Source organism: Cavia porcellus, unplaced genomic scaffold, assembly GCF_034190915.1.
Source record: "Cavia porcellus strain 051 isolate PalLab524CR breed Dunkin Hartley unplaced genomic scaffold, mCavPor4.1 scaffold_6, whole genome shotgun sequence".
NCBI classification, from domain to species: domain Eukaryota; kingdom Metazoa; phylum Chordata; class Mammalia; order Rodentia; family Caviidae; genus Cavia; species Cavia porcellus.
Window position 1 is genome coordinate 89,611,687 of NW_026947489.1, and position 14,367 is coordinate 89,626,053.

A 14,367-nucleotide genomic window follows, 5' to 3' on the forward strand; every position below is an offset into this window, starting at 1 on the left:
GTGGGGCATCAGGCCTGCCCTCGGGTGCCAGGCTGTCGGGTGTCCTGAGGGGGTGGCTGTGCTGGCACTGTGCCCGTGGTGCACGTGGGGCAGGTCCTGAGTGGGGCCAGGTCCCAAGTACACTGTGTGTTGGTCACCTGTACGCGTGCACGAGTGGATGGCCTCCCCTAGTGTCCCCCTGAGCCGAGGCCACTGTCTCATTCAATCTCCTCTTTACTGTAGATGTCACTGTCATAGCCACTAGGAGGGGCACACAGCTTTAACCTCCTGTGTGCTAGGGGGAGAGGGGTGGGGCAGTATCCAGAGTTAAAAAACTAGTTATGTACAGAAAACATCCCAGGGAGGAGCTGCCGGGCAGGGGGCTGGGCACAGGCAGGACAGGGTGGGTGTGCTGTGGCAGGTAGGTAGGGCTGTGCATGTGCAACATGCTGGGCAAGGGCACGGGAGGCACTTCCACCACGGCCAAGGTCATCTGAGGCTCCTTGGCTGGGCAGGTGACCACTGAGGCTTCTTGGGTTCCTCCCCTTTAGGATGAGCTGTGCCCACCCCGCCTGCCAACTTTGATCTTAATGCCCAGAGAAGAGGGAGAAACTCTTAAGGCCAGATCTGTGACCTGGGACCAAGAGTGCACCCCCTTTCCCATCCACTCCCAGGTCTGGGGCCACCTGGACCCTGCCTGATGCTGACAGTGGCCGGGGCAGTGTGTCCTGATGGTGGACAGTAAGGCAAGCAGGGCAGCTGTTTGGAAGACCAGGGCTGTGGTGGGCAGTGAGGGGGACCCAGGGCCCCTGGCAGGAGAGTGACCACCATGGGACAGGGCATTGGGGACATATTACCAGGGTAGAGCTGTGAACCCCAGCCCCAGGCATCACTCATATAGACTGGACCCCAGGGGACCACCTAGGCATCTCCATGGAGACAGATTGGCACTTAGGAACTACCACCAACCGGTCACCGCAGCGACTTCCACAGAGACAGAACCTGGTCATCAAGAGGATACCCCCACCTCCACCTCCGGAAGAAGGGGCGGCGAGGGTCCCCCGTGGTGGCCAGACCCAGAGACAGCAGTTCATCCTCTTGCGTGCGGGTGCAGGTGGCCTCTAGCTGACCCGGTATGTGGAAGTGTTCTTGGGCTCTGTGCTGGGCACACACCAGTCACCAGCCTCTTGGATGGTCTGGTAGTGGCGCCAGGCGGACTTGTTGTAGACCGGCAGGCGCTCAACCGAGTCGGTGGACAGGGCCTGGGGGGCAGCAGCGTCAGTGATCTCCAGAGGAGGTCCCAGCGTCCCACCCCAGGTCAGAGTTGGCTCAGCCACCAGATGCTGGCTGAGACCTGTGACAGGGTCTGTCTCCTCTGTGCCCTGCTCTTGCCCCCCTGGGGGGTCAGGGAGGAAGAGGAGGAGCCTGATCCAGGTCACCTCACCACCCTAGGGCTTTCCCGCTGAGCTGACCGATAAGAGCTCCACGATCCCCTCCCTGGCCCAGTCTAACAGGGCTCCCTGGAATGCCCCACGCTGCCCCATGCTGCCACGCTGGCATGACTGGGGTGTGTGTCCAGCAGCTATGGCTTTGTCTGCCAGCACCCCTTCTCCAGCGGGCCTCACCTTGAGATAGATGACAGCGTCGGTCCCGAAGCCCTCCATGGAGAAGAGCTGCAGGTCGCCCTGGAAGTACTTGGCATAGAGTCGGGAGATGGGCAGCCCATAACCAAAGCCAGCCTGTGGGAACAGGAAATGTGACGGTGGAGGACCAGTGCTCCTGCAGGGGTCCTGGAACTGGGGGGTGGGTGGGGCTGAGTGAGGTGGGGCGTAGGGAGGAAGGCTGGATAGACAGGGGTTGGCCTCCGGCTCCTCTGAGCCTCAGTTTCCCAAGCCTGGCCCTGCCTACCGCACAGGAGGGACAAGGAGAGTTAGCAAGTTGAACACCACTGCAGGAAAGGCTAGACTGTGGGAGGATGGAGGGCACAGGAAGGATGAAAAAGGGCAACAGGAGGGCAGACAGACAGACTCGGGGTGGACGGGTGGCCATGTACAGGTGGGGTGGGGTGCAAGGGCCAGGAGGCCTGGATGACGAGATGGCAGGGGTAGCATCCAGCGGGGACGGGATGAGGAGTCTCACCAGTGGGGTGCCCCCAGTGCCGGGCTGTGGGGTGGGGGCTGTGGAGTACATGTAGCTGAAGAGACGCTCGATCTTCCTCAAAGGGACACCCCCACCTCGGTCACTCATCTAGGGGACAGGGGCTGTGTCAGTACCCCACCCGATCCCCTCCTCTCGCCCAGCCCATCCTCTTCCCCATCCCGTGGGCAAGGGTCACCTACTTTGATGGACAGATCTTCCTCGCCCAAGGCCACCATGACCTTGATGGGGGGTAGAACGAGGCTGGACTCGTGGCTCTCCACGGTGGCCCGCATGGCATTCTGGGAGGGAACGAGGAGGCACAGGCTGAGGGAAGGGCCACCCCAGCGGTGCCCCCTGGGAAAGGCCAACACCCCGACCTCCCCTCAAAGGGCCGCCTGGCCTCCTCACCTTGAACAGTTCGAAGAGCATGTGGTAGAGGTGGGAGGGGACGTAGACCATGTGGATAGGCTGGGTGGCGTTGGTGGCTGCGAGCGTCAAGGCCAAGTCAGGAAACCAGAGCTTGCGCCCACCGCCTCCTCCAGGGTCACCCTTGTCCCCTTCCTCCATTCTTTCAGTGACAGACACACTCCCTAGCCCCACCATGGCCAGGAACTGGGCACATGATCCCCGTTAAGAGACTCCTGTGTCACCTTGCTGTCCTCAGGACTTGAATTGGTCCTGTCTGTTTACTTGGTCTTGGTTAAAGATCCCCCTTCTCCAACCTTCCCAGCACCAGGAATGCAACCCTCAGAGAGGGTTGGCCAGTCTTGGGACCTGGCCAGTCTTGTTTCTGATAAATGTTTACCAAGTATTTAATAAACAGCTGCCTGGTGAGTTAAAGATGTTCTTTTATCTATCTTTTCTTTTTTTTTTTTTTTGAGGCAGGCAGGGTCTCACTATGTAGCCCAGGCTGGCTTTGAACTCTAGCAGTCCTCCTGTCTCAGCCTCCGGAGTGCTGTGATTATAGGCATGCACCACACACCCGGCTCGCCCGAGGAGTTAATAACCACTGTAGCTCAGGGCTCCCCAATCTAGGAAGCCGCCCATACCCTGAGTCCCATCTCACTTCAGTCTCCTGGGTCCCAGCCCCTCTAAGATAGCCACACACACCAAGTTACACTCACCATTAACTTCCTGGATCTCCAGGTCAGGTGAGGCCATGTAGTACTTGTCGCACAGGAGTTTGGCCATATCGTAGGCATCTGAGAGGAGATGGGGCCATTCGGGGCACAGTGTGTGTGGGGGGCAGCTCACCAGCACTGATACTGGCTAACGCTGATATCCCTCCCATGGGGATGGAGCCCCGCTGCTGGGGTGGGTCGCCCTCTGGCCAGGGCAGTGTGGGGCTCCCCTCCAGGGCAGAGCTGGGAAGAGGGCTCACCTTTCACGACCTCGGACACATTGCAGTTGGGGTCAATGCTGCCGATGTGTTTGGGGTGGGCCGGGTTGGTGCTGCCGTCAAAGATGAGGGCTGCAGGAGGAAGGCGGGTGCTGCTGGCTGAGCCACACCAGTCCTGGCCCCATTTTCCCAGGCTGTCCCACCGTCACCCCAACCATAAACTCCCATCCTTAAAGGCACAGCCTCCCGTCCTGCTGAGCACCAGCAGCTCGGCCTTCTGGGGCCTTTGCAGACCTGAGTGTGCTGCTTTTTAGGTTCAGTTTGGTTCAGTTTGGTTTCAGTTCAGGGACTGAAGTCGACGCTTCTACAGTGAGCTACACCCCCGGACCTTTTCTATTTTTTCTTTTTAGTTCTGAGACAGGCTTTCACTAAATCACTGAACTGTCTAGGCTGGGCTCAAATTTTGCATTCTCCAGCCTCAGCCTCCCAGAATTCTGGGATTACAGGTGTACATAATTTTACTACTCTGAAAAACTTCTGTTACAAGGATGGAATATAGCTCAGTGGCGCAAGTGCCTGCCTGGCAAGCGTCTCGGTACCAAAAAAAAAAAAAAAAAAAAAAAAGACTTCCAAACATTTGTTAAGTTTCTTTCCAGGATTCGCTGTGACTGCTGACAAATCACACTCATCATGAGTTCCTGCTCAACTCCCAAAGAACAACTGGAGACTTCCTGGGAGCCAGTGACCTCGGCCAGAGCAAGGGCACCCTGCCCTCACCCAGAGCAAGGGGCCCCGCCCATCATGGCCCCGCCCATCATGGCCCCGCCCCTGCCGGGCCCCGCCCCGTGGCTCACTATGCTGATTGATGAGCATGCGGATGGAGATGCGGCTGAGGTAGAAGCGGTCCAGGAAGTACTGGATGTTCTGGTTGGAGACAGGGTCGTCGCCGTAGGTGTCCTTGTACTCCAGCACGCCCTGGGCCATGGTGGGCACCACATCGTTGTGGCGGTTCCGGATGGTCACCATGGCGTCCGTGAACCTGCAGGGAAGGCAGACATTCATTCTACCCGGCTCCCGCCCTGACTCTTCTTTTGTCTTCCCCACAGCGGATGAACCCAGGGCCTTCCTCCTGAGCTCTGTCCCCGACTGCCCCTGCCTTCTGGCCCGGCCAGGGTCTCACTCACTGATTCAGGGTGCGTTGGTCCTCGGGGTCCTTGTCCAGGAACTCCATGATGTCCAGCAGGCTCTGCACATACCTGGGCGGGGGGTGGGGGGTGGGCAGGAGGGGACGCGGGCTCAACTGTGTGCTGAGCAGTGATCCCCCTCACCCCTCACCAGACCTCATTCTGTTCTGATCCTGCAGTGGGCGCCACACGGAGCTGGACCTGGTGACAACAGCGGCGTTTCTCCAGCCGTGTCATCTGCCCCGAGTCTCCCTGACAACCTAGCAAGCCATGCAAGGAAACCTGCAGTTGGCTGGACCCCTTTTAGTGCCTTTGCTTCTGAATTCTCTCATCAAAAGCTGGGGAGGGCTGGAGATCGGGAGACAGAGGCCTGGACCAGAGAGAGGACTAGTGTCTGCTTGACACTGCGCCCTGCATCGGTTTATGCTGTTCCTCAGCCCAGAATGTGCTTCCTGCTCTTGCTAAAACAGCAGAGAGAGGGTGAAAGAACTGGCTTGGAGTGGCTCTGCCAGGTCTCAGTCCTGGCTTTCAGTCTAGCTGTGTGGCCATGGGTCAGTCACAGAACCTCTCTGGGCCTGACTTTCTTCATTAGGAAATCAAGCAGTGTCCATACACAGTGAGCACTCTTTGGATGCTTGCTCTTTTTAGGCTGGTGGCTCAAAAACTGTCACCAGCTGAGAGAAAGCCCTGAGCTCCAGGCAGTCCCCACCCCACCCCGCCCTAGACAGTGGCACCTCAGGGTGCAGGAATGGGCACAGCCTGGACCTCCCCAGAGCATGACGGACTGCCTCAGACAGGGCATGGGTCTGCCCAGCTACAGAGAAAAGCAGGCCAGGATGTTAACCCAGGGCCTCCTTACTGCATGGGGCTGGGTGCTCAGCGTTCACACTGGCCCAAGGGTGCTGTGCCCCACCACCACACCCTCCCACAGTAACCCTGTGAGGAACTGGCACCACCATTAAGAAGCTTCCAGAGGGCAAAGTCAGTGTGCAGCTCTGGGGTTCTCTCCCCCCCACCTGGCCAGACCCTAAATCCTGTGTTCCCAAGCATGGAGCTCCCAGGAGTCCTAGAAGGGCAGGGGATGTGGGAGAGCACGTGTGAGCATGCAGAAAGGGGCAAATGGGGAGGCAGGGGGCACAGGACCTGTCTTGAGACTCAGGGCCGGAGGGGGACAAAGAGGTCAGGGCAGGGACACGGGCTGCTCCCTGCCCTGCTGGCCAGTGGTGGGGGCGGGCAGGCCAGACTTCCAGAGTCCAGTGGCAGGGCTGTCCAGTGAACCTTCAAGGGCAGAAGTGGGCCTGGTCCCGTGGCCACTGACATGAAGCACAGAACGCTGGGATGGGCTGACAGCGGGCAGTGCCACCAGCACAGGGATTGGGAGGTGGCCGCTGCAAGCCTCCGTGCCCTGGACTGCAAGATGTGGAGGCCCTGGCCACTCCTCACAGGCCAGGCTGCAAGGGAGTGGCCCAGATGCACCTCTAGGACTGAACGAGAGGACAGAGGGGACCCTGCACCTGCCCTGAGGATCCCAGGGCCCTGGGACTCCAGATGCTACCTCAGGCCATACCCAGTCCCCAGGGAGAAAACCCCAGGGGTGGGGTCACGCTGGCTCCCAGGCCACAACTGTGCCAGAGTTAGGAAGGAGCAGGCCCAGGCAGAGCAGGCGGCAGGGCCCAAGCCAACACAGGGAGGCTGGCCCAGCACAGGGCCTGCCCTGCAAGTGCGAGGTTGTGATTTTGATTCCTGATACAAAAAACAAAAACAAAACAAAAAAACAGGGAAGCCTCAGCTCCTCAGGGCGATCTGAGTTTCTAAGCAGCCCCAGGTGACAGGAAGGCAGGAGGAGGGATGTAGGGCACAGGGAGAGAGGGGTGCAGTGGGTGAGTGGAGGGGGATGGGCAGGGAGAGGTGGGAGTGCCTACTGTGTGTGTGTGTGTAAATCCATAAACACGCAGCGTGCCTGCCTGGGTGTGTGTGTAAAAGCTTGCACTCCAGTGCCCACAGCTGTTAGGATGGCGCAGAGTGGGGCTGGGGGAAGCTGGCTGTGGGGCTGGGTTCAGGCAGGCTGTATTCTGGAGGCCAGCTGCTGCTCTGCTCAACTGTGATGTGGGGTTCCCAGCAGGAAGCCTCTGGTGGGACAGACAGGGTATAGAGGAGATGATGCCAGGACACGCTTGCCCCTGCTGTCCCCTTCTGGGTGACTGTTCCCCATGGGCCAGGAAGCAGCAGGACCCCACCTGTTCTGCCAGCCAGGGACTGGATGGGGTCCTGGGGTGGGAGTGGGGTTCTCCATGAGGTGGGGTACACACACCATGCTGACAGTAGGGAGGCTGGCAAGAAGGCGCTAGCCCTGCCCCCTTCCTCCAGCCCCCGCAGACTCTGCTGGTGGCTGGGGAGACTGACTGCCATCCCTCGGGCTTGTCCTGCTCTCAACACGGAGCTAGGGCCCATTCTGCCTCCACCCCCTGGAATTTCCGGAAGTGAACCCTACTTTCCCCTGGAATCGGACTCATGCAGAAGCTTGCAAAGGTCACTGTCTCACAGTTTAGCCCCCTTCCTGCCCCTTCCAGAATGCAGCCCGGAATCTAACAGCCAGGGGTCGAATCCCAGCTCTGCCACCTAGTTCCTCAGTGATGTTTGTGAGATTCTTCACTCTCTAAGCCTATTTCTTATCTGGAAAGTGGGGGTCACAGGCAAAGCCCACAACAGACGCCTGTGGTGAGAACCCCAAATAGCTCCCAGGACACAGTGATTCCTCTGGTCACCCTCGGGTCACTTATGACGGCCCTGCCTCAGAAACTTCCATGATGCCCACCGTGACATCACCTTGGGCCTGAGGAGATGTTGCTGCCCAGAGGCCTGGGGACCTTGCACACTTTTGCAACTAGCAATGGCCTCTGACCTTAGAAACCACAGAGGTCCCATTTCACAGACGAGGAACCTGAGGCTCAGAGACACCCAAGTGTTTGCCAAGGACTAAATGCCTAACAAGACATAAAGTGACACATGCTGAGGGGAAGCCAAGGGCTCTCCCCCACCCGCCTATCACCTCCAAAGAACAGTCCTGCCACCCCAAGTCTGCCCCAGTGGAAATGGTGGATCGGATCTACTCAGAAGCAGAGATTCTTCACTGATGGTGACTGCCCAGAACCCGTCCCCAGCCAAGAAGCTCGCTTAGTGCTTAGCTTAGCTATTTGCACACAGGCTAGTAGCGCCTGAGTCGCCTCTTCTTCCTCTTTCAGAACTTCGCCACGCCCACCATCCAGCTTTCTTGGAGAAGGTGCTCTGAGCCCTTACAGGCCATTACCTGCCCCCTCTGGAAGACCCTCCTGCTGCCCACCGCAGTCTCTCTTGCTGGAGCTGATGCCCCTGGCTCTGAACACTCGAAGCAAGTCGATTCCTTCAGCACACGGACGCCTAGCAGGCCCCTGGCTACTCTTCTCCGAGCTGATTCGCCCACCAGGGAAGTGCCCTTTCACATTGCTTCCAGGCATCAACCCCTCACGTGTGCCATTGATGCCAGGGAAGGGGCCTATAGGCCTCCTGGGGGACCCAGGGGGACTCCAGAACCCCTGCCCTCCCCCAGCATCCTCGGCTGTCCCAGGGGCACCACGTCCAGGAAGGAGGCTAAGAAGCCCTGTCCTGGAGTCAGGCACCAGCTAGAGTAGCAGCCAGGGCAGTGAGCCGCACACAGCCGGGAGAACAGATGGCACCTTCTGCTCCCTTCCCCTGCTCTGCCACCCCGTGGTGGGACCTGTCGGTTGGCTCAGAGGTCCTGGGTACAGTGAGGGGTGACCTGGCCCCGCAGTATAGCCACTGTCCACAGAGCGAGTCCCTGGGTGGCCTGGCCAGGTCTTTCTCTCTGCTCTGGGTACCTCTCATGTCCATTTGAACCTTCCTACAACTTCAGGTGTGGGCAGCATTCACTGTACCTACTACACACCTGGCCTTGTGCGTGCAACACATTCCCTTACAGTCAAGTCAAGTGCACACACAGAGAGGTGCTGGCAGGGGGCGGGAGCTTGGGGAAGGGCAGATGGCTGTTTTCTTCTACATGGGGACTGAACCCAGGGTCTTTATGCTAAGCTGCCTCCCCAGCCCTTGTTATTTTTTATCTTGAGACAAGGACTTGCTGAGCTGCTAAACTGCCCAGGCTGAGCTGGAACTTGGGATCCTCCTGCCTCAACTTCCCAGAGTGCTGGGGTGATGGGTATGCACCACTATGCCCCACTCCATCTAGGTTTTCCAAGTGTCGAAATGAATACATTGGGCATCTACAGTGGTCAGGGGTGTGTGTTGGTAGAAGCAATCCATGTGACTTCAGTACTTTGTCCATTTACATAAAACCAGCTGTCCAGGTTGCACTTCGCTCGACTTGTCTTGGCTGGAGTTTCCTTTCCGTGAGGTCATGGGCTACCCGGTGCAGCTGGTGCTTTTGTTTCAGACGCTGCGTGGTGCTGGGCTCAGAGGGGGCACAGGTGCACTGAGTCCAAGAGGAAACCAGTCACCCCACACAGCAAGGCCTGAGACCAGGGATCTGCCAGGGCGCCACCAACAGTGACACGGCCAAGGACAGGCCGGTCTCTTGTTTACGCTCCATGTGACAGGCCACTGGCTGACGAAGTTCATTACTTAACCCCAGACAGCGCCCCAGGTGAACTTTGCTGAGACTCCCTGTTCCTGAAACAGCTACCAGCAAGGTCTTTGCCCTCCTAAGTGCTTTGGGGAGGACTATGTTATTTCAGGTCTAAGCAAGAGTTTTCTGACATTTAAAGCAGTCAGATGGGTGGCTAGGTTGGTATCATTTGCTTTAAGATTACTTTTTTTGCATTTCTGCTTCCCCAAAAGTTACCTTAAGTAAACATTGCCTGACAGGCCCAGGGCTGGGGGCCACTGCTGACAGCAGCCCACCTTGGGATTTTGGCTGTGAAATCTGACTTCCTGGGCAGGTCCCGGGTTCCTAGAACAGGAAGGTGAGAAGGGCCCAGACACAGGGCCCTGAGAGCCTGGTTTTGCCCCTGCTCTGGCCTGGATCCTTGTGTGTCCTGGGGTAACTTCCCAGCTTCTTGCAGGGCCCCATCCTTGCTTTGGGTGTGGAGACTCAGCCCAGGGACAGGGCAGTAGGGCAGGAGGAATCTCACCAGCTCTGCACCAGCTGCACTGAGGGCGTGCTGAGCACCCGGTCGGGAAGCAGGTTGATCTCTTTCATGATATTGGCCAGGCGCACGGGCAGCTCTTGCCGGAGGAAGGTGAAGGAGGTCTTCTCGCAGGCATTGCTGGACCCTGGAGGTGGCACAAGAGGGTGAGTCCACAGTTGGAAACCATGGGCACCAGACAGCTTTTCTTCCCTCCCAGCAGCACTTGTGCTGGGGCTGATCCCTGGAGTAGGGGTGCTTGGGAATGCCATTCTCCTGGGGCTGGGCCCTGGCAGGGGAAGCTATGCCTAGGCTCCTACTGCTGCAGGCACCCAGCGCTGTCCCTGTCCCAGGCCATCTTACCAAGCTGGCAAGGTGATGGGTGCCCACTGTGGAGCTGTCCCTGTATCAGTGCCCATCTGTGAGGCAGTGGTCAAGAGGAGGAGGCAGAGGGCTAATGAGGTCTCAGCCCAGAGGCAGACCTAGGTTTGTCTAGAATTTGCTTCCAACTCTGTCACTCAGGGGATGCCACCATTCTTTTGAAAGCCTCAGTTGCCCTCTTACTGTAAAACAGACTGAACCCCTCACAGCTGTGACAGCTCTGTAACGGCATCCAGTACAGGGCCGGGTTAGGCCTAGACTTTCCTGCATGGGCAAAGCTCAAACAGAGGAGGGGGCAGCAAGACACAGGTGCCATTTACCTTGGCTGCCACCTCCCTGCCCTGTAGGGTCAGTGATGTAGCTGTAACCTAAGCCAGCCACTGTCATTTAGCCTGGGCCCTCCCTCCAACCCCTAGCTGGCACCATGGAAATACCCTGTTGACAGCCAGATCCACATGAATCTGTATGGGCTGCCACATTGGCACCACCCTCCTCCTGCCCCAGGGCCACCTCTGCAATATGGCAGTGGGCAGTCAGACCCATGGGCAGCCAAGGGAGAGTCCGAGCAGCCTGCCCACCTCATGCTGGCTTGGGCCTCCGCCCAGCTGGGCACCGGCTGCCAGCTGGAAGAGATTTGATCTTCAAGTGTCCTTCCCACTAGGAAGCTGGGATGGGTGTTGGAGCACCAGTCAGGGGCGCTGGCTCCGGGCGGCAGCCCCCTCTAGAAGAGCCCCCTGCGGCAGCTGGCTGGGGTTTTCTCTCCTGCTCTGTCCTCCACGGTCTGACTCTCAGGTCCACCCAGGTCTCCTTCCAGATGGCTGTACCTTCCAACGCCACCTCATCCCTCCCACCTGCGAGCCCCCTTCGAAGCCCCTCTATTTTCTCTCTGTCCCCACTGTTAAGAGTGCCTAGGAAAATCCCCGTTAGCTTTTTATGGCTGGCTGGGACCCGACTCCCTTCCTGTCCTGACATCACTGCCTCGCTGTCCCCTACCCTCCAAAACCCCAGAGGACATCTCAGACCTCCCACCCAGCGCAGCTTCCCGTTAACAGCCCCCTCCCCAACTCTTTCAGGGCCGGGCCAGCCCCGCCTGCCCATTAACCCCTTCCTGCCAGTCTTCTGCCTTCCCTGCCATTCTGGGCCTCCTCTCGGATTGACTCCCCTCCTTTCTGGGACCCCTTCTTTCGCGGCTCGCCAACCCTCCATACCGAAGTCCAGAAACTGCTTCATGGACAAGGGGGACGGGGAGAACTTGCTGAAGTGCTCGATGTACTTAGGCGCCCCTGCCAGGGACGCATTCTTCAGCAGCGCCCGGACCCAGCGCATGGCGTCGGCGTCCGCCACTCAGCTGCAGTCCCCGTGCCGGTAGAGCTCAAGCCCCGCTCGGCCCTCTCCGGGCCCAGCGACACGGTCCCACCGCCTCCTCCCGGCCCGGCCCTGGCGACCCCTGCAACACCCAGCCAATCAAATCGCCGCAACGCCCCGAACGGCCCAATAGCCGAGCACAAACAACTCCTGAAGAACCAATAGTCGTGCGCCTCGGCACGTGGCTTCCCTTCAGGCCCGCCTCCTTAACCCTGTGTTCGCTGCCCCCCCCCCCGGCCTGTTTTCGGAGGAACAGCGGACACCACTCGATCCTCCCCGGCCTTGAAGGGCCGAACCCTGGGTTAACCCCTTCCTCTCCAGAGGAAGCCGGCCTTTCGCTTTCTGCAACCCCCGCTTTTCCCCTTCTCTTGTGTTCTTCACTTGCTGTTGCTGCTTTGTAATCTTTCTTGCCTGACCTGTCTGGATAGCTTTCATCGAGTCCCCTTTTCCTCCCAGAGGTACCCAAGCCACCTGTCCTGACTCCTCCGTCTGTCCCTTACGGGAGTGTTGTGGCTTCCAGTCCGAATGACTGACCCAGACTGAGTATTTGACAAATTCGGAACCAGAATGCAAGCTTGTGCTTATCTGTTCTATGTGCATGCAACCCACTCGCTCCCATAAAGGTCCTAGTGGCTCTGGAAAAGGTGGCGTTTGGTTTTTTCCGAGTGAAAAACAAAAAGAGTCAAACTCCTCGCGACTAGCAGTGTTGGGGACAGCTGCAATGGTTTGTACTAATTTTGGATATAATTCCATTTTTATCCTTATCTAGTTCATTTGATTAAACATAATCCAATGGCGTTTCGGGCAACCACCTGAGAAACGGACCTTCTCGGCCTCCAGCTTCCTTAGACCGAGGCAGTGGTGGGGGGTCCGGGAGTCCCCTCCCCCAGCAGCTCCGCCCCTTCTGTAGGAGATGTCGCGCGCCCTCTTGTGGTAGAACGTGATATATCCCATTCTGGGCCTGGAGCCCGCATTGCCTTTGAGGGACTCTTCTTTGGCTAGCCCTTAGTGTGTGTTAGCCTTTGTGCTGAGATGAGGAGAGAGAGACAAGATCAGGACACGGCCTCCCCCTCAGTTCTTTCATTTCTCAGTTTTGGAGGCGGCTGCATAAGTAAGTAAGTTACTACAGAATGCGATTAGGACTCCCAGTAGAAGGGTAACTGTCCGGTGCCAGGCGCTGTGTGCGTGCCTGTACTATTATGAATCCCAGTTTAGAAACAGGAAAACTGGGGTTCATTCTCAACTATAGATCGGGCCGTTGCTTCCCTCCGCTCCTCCCTGGAGCTTTCCCACTTGTGCCACGAGGTGCTTTGGGTCTCTCTCTAGCCCCTGCTCAACTTCCAGTCCCACCTATCTGCTGCTGGACTGCGTTTCTAATCTCCAAACCATTGCGAATGTTGTCTTTTCTGTCTGGATCGCTCTTTATAAATGTCACCTCTCCATTGCTTCTCAGCCTTTTGGTTACGATCAAGAGTATATCTGAACGTCGCCTACCCACTCTTCAGATCTCAGCTGCTTACTCAGCGTTCAGTCCCTGATGTTAGCAAGGTGTGAGCGCCGAGCACACTCGGTGATATCGTTTTGCTGACTGATCCGCCTCCTGATTGGACTTTTTGCTCCAGGAAGGCATAGGCTGTGTCTTAGTTATCGCTGTTTCTCCAGGACCGGGCACAGTACCTGGCACGTGATAGGGAGGACAGGGTGAAACAGGATTGGGGTTAACAGGGAGACATATCCCAGAGATGTCAAGAAGACTCCAAACCTTGATAAGCTAGCAATTAGGAGGTGAGTCGGTGACCTCAGTGAAGGTAGTTTTCAAGTACTAGGTGGAGCGCATGGGACATTATATACACAAGCCCTGTGCCTAGCTCTAAATAGCCACTAATATTATTGTCAACATTAAATTAACAAGGAAAAGACTGTGACTCTGGGGCTGGGTGTTGGAGCAGAGCAAAGCTTGCCTATGACCCTCATCTGAGAGCTGCCTCCGTAAAGTGGGCTCTGGATAAAAATCCATTTTCTACAGAATTTACAGGTAGAGGGCAGTAGCCACTATAGGTCAAGTGAACTGACCTCTAAGACTCAATCCCCAAATGTCCCGTTCCCTGCACAATGTTTGTGTGTGTGTGTGTGTGTGTGTGTGTGTGTGTGTGTGTGTGTGTGTGTGTGTCTCGGAGACGCAGAGCTTTTCTCGGCGAAGGATACCAGGGCGTGGAACTCAGGGGAAGAGCTGAGTGAACCTCCCAGCACCAAATAAATGCTTCAGCCGAAAATTGGTCACGCCCCCTTGATCTCATTGGCTAGAATTAGTCACATGGCCTCATCAACACGCAGAACCCGGAAGTGCCATCCTCACCTGTTCCCAAAAGGGGAAGAATTGCCGTGATGGGGTGTAGAGGGGCTGCCACTTCAAGGAGCTTGGGAAGTGTAGCATAGCAGCGTCCTGTTGTGGTGGTATTGTGGCTGTCTGTCACTTATATTTCTTTCAAGTCAGAGTAACACTAATCCTGCAAATGATTTATTCGCAGGTGTGTGTATGTGTGTGTGTGTGTACAGCACAGGTAAATCTCTTTAAGCAGGAAGTGCCCGTGTAAGCACAGGACCGGCTGGACTCTCACAACACACATGAGCTGTTATTTCCACATAAGTGAACTCCAGATTCGGAAAACAAGGAAGGTCCCTGATCAGAGTTCAGAGCTTGGCAGCTCTGGGCAGGGGCATGGATTTTCCTTGGGGGATTGCACAGCCCACTGTCAATCATCCCAGGAACAGGCAGATCCCAGTGCAGAAAGTGAGGAGGCGAGGACACTGAGCCCAGGATTCTGTTCTGCTGAGCCTTGCTGGA

The 14,367-nt window shown here is 57.4% G+C and overlaps 1 protein-coding gene across 1 annotated transcript; it reads right to left on the bottom strand.

Moving 5' to 3' along the window:
• Positions 1-195: 195 nt before the first annotated feature.
• Pdk2 (pyruvate dehydrogenase kinase 2) lies at positions 196-11,600 on the bottom strand. The gene is made up of 11 exons (XM_003466870.4): positions 11,366-11,600; positions 9,783-9,924; positions 4,642-4,713; positions 4,312-4,496; positions 3,500-3,589; positions 3,243-3,320; positions 2,527-2,603; positions 2,319-2,417; positions 2,119-2,226; positions 1,605-1,718; positions 196-1,241 (listed from the first exon to the last, which is right to left on the bottom strand). The coding sequence occupies exons 1-11, from the start codon at positions 11,481-11,483 to the stop codon at positions 1,101-1,103; spliced, it is 1,224 nt and encodes a 407-aa protein (XP_003466918.1). The 5' UTR covers positions 11,484-11,600; the 3' UTR covers positions 196-1,100.
• Positions 11,601-14,367: the final 2,767 nt, after the last annotated feature.